The following is an 8,820-nucleotide window of genomic DNA, read 5'->3' as shown; positions in this document are numbered from 1 at the left end:
AGGAATGCCCTGGGCTGCCTCACCCTCTGCAGATTTCTGGAGTGAAACACAAGTCTCAGAGGTGCTGCTCGGCACTGCAGATTTCCGCCAGTGTTACAAAAACATTCAAGTCCCAGCTATTTCAGTTCATGCTACTTTATAAGATCACTCACAAAAAAGGAGAACAGATTCCTGTCTATTATGCCATTCTTCCCACTTTCATCTTGGATTCCTGCAACAATTTGATGCAGCTCATGAAAAGAAACAGCAGCAAAGCAAAGCATGTGGACAAGAAAGGGGGACAACCTGCCCCTGGCAATAAAAATCTGTCTTGTTCTGGAGCAGGAACTGTGTACTGTGTCTCTGATCACATAGCAGCACCTCTGTTGGTGGAAGGTGAATGATGTTTTTGTCATCTCTGCTGATTATTCTCATCTGTTTGTATACAGAGATGATCACTCTTGCTGTACAGCAAGGAAGATTAAAATTTTATCAGCACATAAATCATAGGACTGATTCTTTCAGCAGCAAGACTGGCCGATGCTGTCATGTTTTTGTATTGTATACAAAGCATGTGTACATTAGCATCTACATTTACAGCCAGTGGGAGCAGGACTGTGAAAAAGAGTTTACAGAAGGAAGAAATATTGTCATTTATTTAATATTTATTAAAAAGCAAAGATAGGAGTTCCACTGTTTTTGTGTATTTAGTTCAGAACCACAACTAATAAAGCTAATGCTAAGTCATGAACAGTTACTTGTGTTCTAACGTTCAAAGAACAGTTTTAAGCTCAGCTTCTTTTTGGGTCAAGAAAGCAGTGTTGTATTAAGTCCTATATGAAATTCCATTTAAGGGATGAAGACTACGCTTCATGTTAAAAAAGTAAACAAGTATTTCAATAGCTTTATCATTCCCCACAGAAAGGCTCGTTTGAAACTGCTGGGATTTCCAGGAGGATGACATCCAGTTCTACAACTTTACACAGTTCAACACTTTAAACTCGAACAACAACAAAAAAAAATCCATCAAGAAACAGGGACCTTCTGATTAGTTATGGAGAGAATTATTTTTTCAGCCTGAGGGTGATCATCACCTGAAGGGGCCCAGTGAGGCAGCAGGATCTTCACCCTTGGAGATTACCTCAACTCCAGTGGACAAAGGCTGGGACAATTACACCGAGTGCAAGTGTTCAGAGTGTGTGACCTCCAAAGGTCACTTCCAACTGGAATTATTCAGTGATTTCAAGAACTGAGTATCAGAGATGTCTGCACTATCCACCCTTGCAGGGATGTAATGGAGGATGGGCGAGGAGGACTGTAGGTAGGCTTAAGCGACTGGCACCTGAGCTGTCGGAGAACACCAATTACACTGGATCCTGAGGCCGAGCAGCAAGGAAAACATAACAAAGCCGTGGGATGCACACCACAGGCTTTCCAGCAAGGAGGTCTCCTTGTGCCTGTGCTGCTGCTTGCTGAGCTGCTCCTGTGATCGGTGCCCGTGTGCCTCACCCAGGGGCTGCTGCAAGGATTCTTCAGATTCTCAGGTGGAGAGAACAAATCTACTCCTTGCGTTTCAGCTGCGGTCTGTGGTTGTTCCTGCATCCTGCCTGTTTCAGCCCACACAATCCTGAACACATACTCTTGCTGAGGGAAAAACACAACCCTAATGATAAGATGGCCGTTCAGCAGTCAGCCAGCCACAGCCCAAGCTAAATGGACCCAAGCTTCAGGCCTCACTCTGCCAGAGAGTGGAATACTGGTGGAAAGCATTCTTTAGGGGTGTTTGTTTTCCTTGTTTCTGAGAAGTAGTTTCTATATATTTGCCATAACATAAAAATAAAATGGAAATAGGTTCTATACACAGCTGGGAAGATTCTTTAGGGCTCTCTCAGAATACAATAGTGAGAAAGTGTGTATACACTGCAGCCACAAAAGACATTTGTCAGATTTCCGCACCTTGAGTCTGACCTCCCCAAAAGCAGGGGAGAACAAAAAAAAAAAGGGCTCAGGTAAAACTACTACACAGCCACAGGGAAGCAAAGGGAGGGAGGTGCCCCTGGAACACCTGTAGGTCAAAAGGAACCATCCAGGACATTCCTGCCAGCAGAAAGACACCAGGTGGAGGAGGAGGCAAGGGTCACATCCTGTCAGCTGGCACAGAGGTGCTGCAGTTAAGAGGTTGCTGGAAACCAGGAAACTGCACCATGTTTGGAAAAAAAGGCAGTGCTGACCACCTGAAAACAGGAATCTCCACTGCTTGTTCAGCTGGAAACCACATCTCCATTTCAGCTGGTTTCACTGAGGAATTAAAGCAACTACACTGCTCACTGGCTCCCCAACAACATTTTTGAAAACTGTCGGCCATGTTTGACAGCGTAGAGAGCTCAAAGACAACTAAGATAACGACATTCTGCAAAATCAGTACAGTAGAGACTCCCAAACTAGCACTACCACAGAGCTAGATACAGGTACAATTTATCCCTTATGCAGTACTCCACTGGGTGATCAGATCATTAAAGTAAACTGCAGGAGGAAGAAAAAACTTTGTTACACAGGGACTACTGTCAAGTACAAGTGTCAGCTCTCACCTGCATTTTTGGATCTTGCATGGAGCTCTTTAGACCCTGACTCCAGTGTCCTAAATGCTCCTACAGCACAAAATAAAAAAATAATTTATAAGATAATTAAGAATAAAATTACATGTTTTAAAGCATTCTGTTAAGTACTTTCATTAGGATACAACAGTAAAATAATAGCTGAATGACAGCTCAATTATTTAATTTCTATAAATGTCAACACATCTGCTCCAAATGGCCCCCATAAAGCTACTTTTGGAAAATTTTAACAAGACACTGTTAAAATTCAAAGGCAAGTCTTTCAAATGTTGGAAATTTAACAACAGTGAGCTCTAGATCTGTTTGAATTTATTAATTTGCACACACATGTTATGGCACAGTCCTTGATTACTATTGATGACAGATTATTCTAGCAAGAGACCCCCTGCTTTATGGACCACAAGGCCCAAAAGAAGAACCAGGAGCTCCATTAACTGTCCCATCACACGCTGCTCTGCTCAGAAGAAAGAAATGGCTGTGGTGTGTGGCCCTACTCTTGGGTGTATTTATTTTTTGTTATTATGCAAGGAGTGGCTTGTACAGAAAACAAGGAAGGCACAGGAAGATCAAGCCAACATTAGCAGTTATCTCTTAACTTGGTTACTGAACACCTAAGAAAAGGTGCCAAGTGCTCTTTTTTCAAACTAGATAATGTTTCATCTGTTCAGATCACTTTACAGGCATTATCAGTTATGACCTTCATCACATTCGTATAGGAGAGGATGTTCAACCATTATTGTAGTGCTGACAAAGAAACAGTGCGAATCGTCTTGTCTCATATCACCACCAATCCAGCCCTAACATACCTGAGTTCACAAACAAAACAAGCAGTCAGCCCACCACAACCTGGGACTGAAATTTTGTCCAGAGGAGTTTAATTTCTGTGCCTTCTCCTCCAGCAACTGCGCTGTTACAGTTCCAGATGCATTATGGCATTGAGCAGTCTTTCGTTTTGTCCAGGGCAAAACCTCTCATTTTTAGCAGGGATAAAAACTCTTTTTCAAAAGCTTTTGGCTGGTAACACTCATTAATGTAACCATGGTTCTACCATAAGGAATGACCAAAGCAGAGAGAGGAGAAGAGAAGCAATTAAAAAAAAAGGCAATTACAAAACAGAAGAGGGTCAAGTTGTTCCATTCTCTGCGTGTAAGCTTTTAGACAGCCACTACTCTATTTGTAATACAGCAGATTTCATCTCAAGAGCCAGCACAGTATCCTTGTGTGACTCCAGCTAAACCGAACTCATGTGGATTGCCGACACTGCAGCAGGAACCAGACTGAAGTAAAACCCTCATGCCCACCCTCAGCTCAGGCTGGAATGGATCCCAAGGAACTTTCTTAGGTCCTGAGCGCATGTCAGCTCACGTGCTTTGAGTACTCTGAGGATCTGTGTTCACCTGAAATGTTTCCCCATCGCTAGTAACCACAACTGCAAAAGACCAAAACCCTCGTGAAGGAGAATCAGCACAAAACCTAACACCAATACTTGCCTTTTTACCCGACGTCCCTTCACGTGGAGGTACGCTGGTATTGCTTAGCTTGGGGTTTGCAGAACTGCCTTGTGTATCCACCACATCCATCTTCATTGTTTTTCTGGGCATGAGCTCTACGTCATCATTCTCACAGGAGTCCTCGCGTGGCGTCTTGCCGGTTTTTATTTTCTCTTCCACTTCTGTAACAGTTTTCCCTGACTCTTCATCAAATTGCACCGTGTAGGGGTAGAGTTTATTCACAATATGTAGAACTTGGCCTGGCTTCATTTTCACCTCTTCATCCTTGCCAATAATCACGAGATCAACACTAGTTGGGTTGACTCCTATCTTCGGTAGGGAGAAAAAAATAGCAATTACATCGTAACTGGAGCTGCCAACTACTGCTCCAGAGGATCACTACCCTGGAAATCAAACACATGTTGTATTCACCACATGCTCTCCCCATGCCGACCAGCTATGTAAGATCAGGGAATTTCAGGGCTACAGACACCTCTCTGCATCAGTTTTGCAATCACATCTGCCAGGACACAACCCTCAGGGGCATGGTGTCACAGGGACCTTCTGCAGCTGCTGGCGACACCTTTACCACGGGACCTATGCTCAAATAAATTAACAAACTATTAAACACCTGTCAAAATAATAACTGCCTTAGTATCAATTATTTCTGAAGAGTAAGAGCAGTTTTAAGAGGTAATTTCAGACCAATCACAATGAAGAATTTTGTTTTTTCAAATTACTTTACTTTTTCTTTCTTCCCCTTTTTACGACATTTTGTTTTCCCTTTCTACTAAATGCTGTCCCATCAACACATCTGCCTTCAAATACACAGACACACTCTGCTGGCTCATTTCAAGAGAAAAAAGGAGTTCAGATTCATAACTGCTGTCTCGCTAAGTGCAGCACACTGACAGCATTTGCCACACATCCCCTCCTGTGCAGATGAAAAAAAAGAAAAATAACCAGGAGAAGTCTCTCTGACTGCTCAGAAAAGCTCACTTTCTCAGGAGGGACCAGCTCCTTGCTCCTATCTTTTTTCTTTCCCAAGCCAAACGTGGTAACCCTTCCCCAGCCCACAGAAGACAGCAACAACACTCTCCTGTTCCTTCAAGAGGATAAAACGCTTTGTTCACCTCAGCTTGTGCAAAACGTATGCCAGCCCACCTGGATTTTAACGCTTTTATTTTCATTATGCATCTTACATTTTCGCAAAACCAACTTTATTATTTATTCTGTTCTAGCAGAAAATAAGGACAAGGTCAAATATTCACATGCTTCTCTTGTTGCATCAGCTCAAAGCTCTATGCAACTATGAAGTAATTTTCCCCTCAAAATAGTGTTTTAAGGACTGAGAAATTACTTGAAGGTCGCTGGTAATTAAAAAGGAATACATTTCCTCATTCTTAGGCATAACTGGTACCACTAAGTGGTGTGGCCAATCTACATGGCAGGCAGATCTTGCCTGATCATGAGGGTGGCCTTAGGGAAATCTGGGGTCACCAACTTCAGCAAAATGCTTTTAGTTAATGTTTATGCATTAAACAAGCTGTAGAAAAAGTTTTTCCCTTGACTGAAAAGCTCTGACACAGAATGTTTCTTTAGCTTCACCACTGTGATACCTGCCTGTTTCACAAGAAAACTTGGTATTCACTGCAATGAAGCACTCGCCTGATTCCAGCCAGGTTCTTTTAAGTCTACAGTCCCACAGTCAATCAAGTCAAGTACGCTGCACATCCACCGGGCCAACACACTGTCAAACAAGGGATCACTGGAAACTTTCACCACGCGCAAATCATCCGGGGAAGCAACTCTAGAGCAGGAAGCAAAAACATGAGAGCACTCGCTGCCACGGAGCATTCCCAGCCCTGAGATTCCAGCAGCACAGTATTCAAACTGCGGCTACATCTGACTCCTGTGAAAAACCACCTGGGAGATCTTTGTTGGATCCAGCAGATATGGGCGGGGACCACGTGCGTTCTGAGCTCTGGAGGCACTTTGACGGAAGACGCCACTCCTCAAAAGGCAGAACACCTTGTGTTGTCCACACATGCAGATGCTGCAGGTGCACATACATATCCCAGCACCTGAAGGCAGATAATTTTCCCTTTGTTTTATCTCAGGGATTACTGGTCCTCCATAACCACAAGAGAGTAGGCCTACATCAACTCAGTTAGTAACGTGAAAACGCTTTCAGTGGTCTCTCACATCCCATTCCTTCCCAGAGGTGACCTCACCTTTGGCTCTATCAGCCATCAAAACAAAAACTTTTGCAACTATTCAGTCCCATTAACACAAGAATCAATATGACCTTAAATGAAGGGCTGCTTCAGCTTTAGAAGTTTAAGGCTCGGGAGGCAGATTGGCCTGTTAAGGGGAAGCACTCCAAAATCTCCCAAACATAGTGCCTGGAAGAACAGGCTGAGGATTCACGGCAGTGCTCCCTGATCCTGCAAGTCTGGCTGAGACCAGAACATACATGGAAGGAACAGTGCAGTCTTTCCAACAACACACACACAGAAAAAAGCTGCCATAACACAGCTTCAAGATCTCCAGACCCAGTGATCACAATCATCACTTCCAGTGTTTGTTCAGTTTAAGTACAATAACCATGCCAGAAAGCATCACAAGTATTGTGCACCCATTCAAAAACCTACCTGCTTAACGGTGACATATCCCTTGTTACAGTCTGCCTTTAACTGCACTGGAAAAAAAAACCAAAGAATCACTAAACAATGTAAATAAAATGCCAGAACTCTGATGGACCATCCCTAGCAGAAAATACTCCTGTATTTTAAGACGATCTCTGTGAACATACAAAAAGAATAGTTACGCTTCATGCTGTTTCCAGGACCACAGGCAAAATGGAACCAACCCACACACCTCAGTATTTCACACCATCGATCAGCAAAATTACTTCAGAATAAAGGTGAAAACTGTGGAAGTCTTCTACCTGCTCTTGTTAGTCTTACCAGCCCTCTGGAACAAGGCATAGAACAGGACTGTGCTCAGATGCAAAAAAGACAAGGCAGGGAAGATGTGAAGCACGTTATGGATCACAAATATCTTTATATATCCTTCCAATCCACCTACAAAATAATAACTCATACTAGAAATCATTTGGTTTAAGACTAGGGAGATGAACTGCCACTCAGCCAGAGTGCTGGTAAGGGAACACAAGTGAGGGTCTGGGGACACAGTTCAATGCCTTGGCTTATGACTATGAACTTCCTGTTATCAGGCATCCTTTCTACTTTTTTAGGACCCAGAGATCCCTGTAAGTACTTAAAAGAAAAGCCCGACAACTTCAAAAATCAGGCAACACTATGGACCATGCAGAGAAAGGAGACCATGAGCCAGTCACTGCAGAAATAAGCCTAAAGAAACCCTGCTTAAATTTCAAGGAAACATTGGTCATTAACGTCACTGTAATTTAGCCAAACAGACAAATAATGTTTACTGATGAACACGAGTGCTGTAATTGCATCTCACACTCTTCAAGTTTGGCTGCTCTTGCATGCAGAAAGTCAGAATTGAGCTAAATCTTACCTTGCTGCCGTGAACACTTCTTATCCGTTATCCCAGTCTCTGGGCCACGCCCAAGTACCACTGCTTCCAAGTGTGGTAGTTTCACTCGCTGACTGCATTTTTCCTTCCCCACGAGCCAGCACACACGCATCACTGTGCTGTAGAGCAAAACAAACAGTATGTTACTAACATGCAGCTTCTTGACGTTTCTGTGGCTTGGGGTCCAGAATTCTGCTGCCAGCCCATTCACTAGCTGAGCTACTTCTGCTGTGCTCATGTTTCTGAAATTCAAGGGAAAGCCCAGCATTAACCCTAGCATAATCTAAGAGCAAGGTGCTGTTGAACATGATGCCTTGAACAAAGGCTCAGGGTGGAAAGCCTCACTGTATCTCAGTAGTGCTTAATTTATGCTTGCTTGAGAACTGATGCCTTGAACAAACGCTCCATTGTAGCTCTCTGGTGCGTAATTCATTCTCGACTGAGCAACTTCGAAAGTTTCTATGCACAAAAAGATAGGAAAACCCTGAGCTGTTATTAATAGGGACAAATAGGTAAGAAGCCTTAGGCCTTGTTGAACTTTGTGATTAAAATTTGCTTGGACTAGACGAAGAGGGATAAACCACCTGGGATAACCCACAACTAAAAGGAACCATCCCTGATGCATCCATTGCTGTAATAAAGAATGCCTGCCACAACTAAGTACAAATGATCCTTTACGGTATCAAAAGGGCAATCCTATTTCCCTTCCTTCTACATCACAATGCTTTCTCACAGCCAGGGGTCACATACAGGAAAAATGAACTGAATCAACAGTTCCATCCGACAGAAAAGCCTACCCATAAAAAAGTGTTGTCTCCGACTGAATCAGAGTTGATCTGAGAGATTAACTTGCCACCCAAAACAAAGACAGGAGGGTGAGAAAGAAGAGACAGCTTCATCCAGCTACTGTCTGCACATTCACCACGCGGCTAAACGGGACCCACAAGTTTACATCACTTAGTCCCCGAAGCGCTGAAGGCCCACACGCCGCCCACTGCCTGCTGCTCGGCGCGGAGCACGGCTCCTTCCGCCTCCGCGGAGAGCTTATCCCGGCGGGAAGCAGCCCTCCCTCTCAGCGCAGAACCGCCTCTCACAGGCTCCACGTGCGGCACAGGCCTACCGAGAGGCACTCGAGCCCTCACCCCCGGCCACCGCACACCCCGGGGCCCAGG

At 44.0% G+C, this 8,820-nt stretch overlaps 1 protein-coding gene across 1 annotated transcript in view; it reads right to left on the bottom strand.

Moving 5' to 3' along the window:
* APTX (aprataxin) overlaps window positions 1–7,760 on the bottom strand; it is a 10,178-nt gene extending 2,418 nt beyond the window's left edge. The window contains exons 1-4 of the mRNA XM_009875016.1: window positions 7,631–7,760; window positions 6,739–6,785; window positions 4,085–4,414; window positions 2,568–2,627 (exon numbers count right to left, since the gene is read on the bottom strand). Of these exons, the coding sequence (XP_009873318.1) occupies window positions 2,568–2,627; window positions 4,085–4,414; window positions 6,739–6,785; window positions 7,631–7,760 (567 nt within the window). The remainder of the gene's footprint in view (window positions 1–2,567; window positions 2,628–4,084; window positions 4,415–6,738; window positions 6,786–7,630) is intronic.
* Window positions 7,761–8,820: the final 1,060 nt, after the last annotated feature.

Source organism: Apaloderma vittatum, unplaced genomic scaffold, assembly GCF_000703405.1.
Source record: "Apaloderma vittatum isolate BGI_N311 unplaced genomic scaffold, ASM70340v1 scaffold2658, whole genome shotgun sequence".
In the NCBI taxonomy this organism is placed as follows: Eukaryota; Metazoa; Chordata; class Aves; order Trogoniformes; family Trogonidae; genus Apaloderma; species Apaloderma vittatum.
This window is presented reverse-complemented; position numbering and strand designations above follow the sequence as displayed.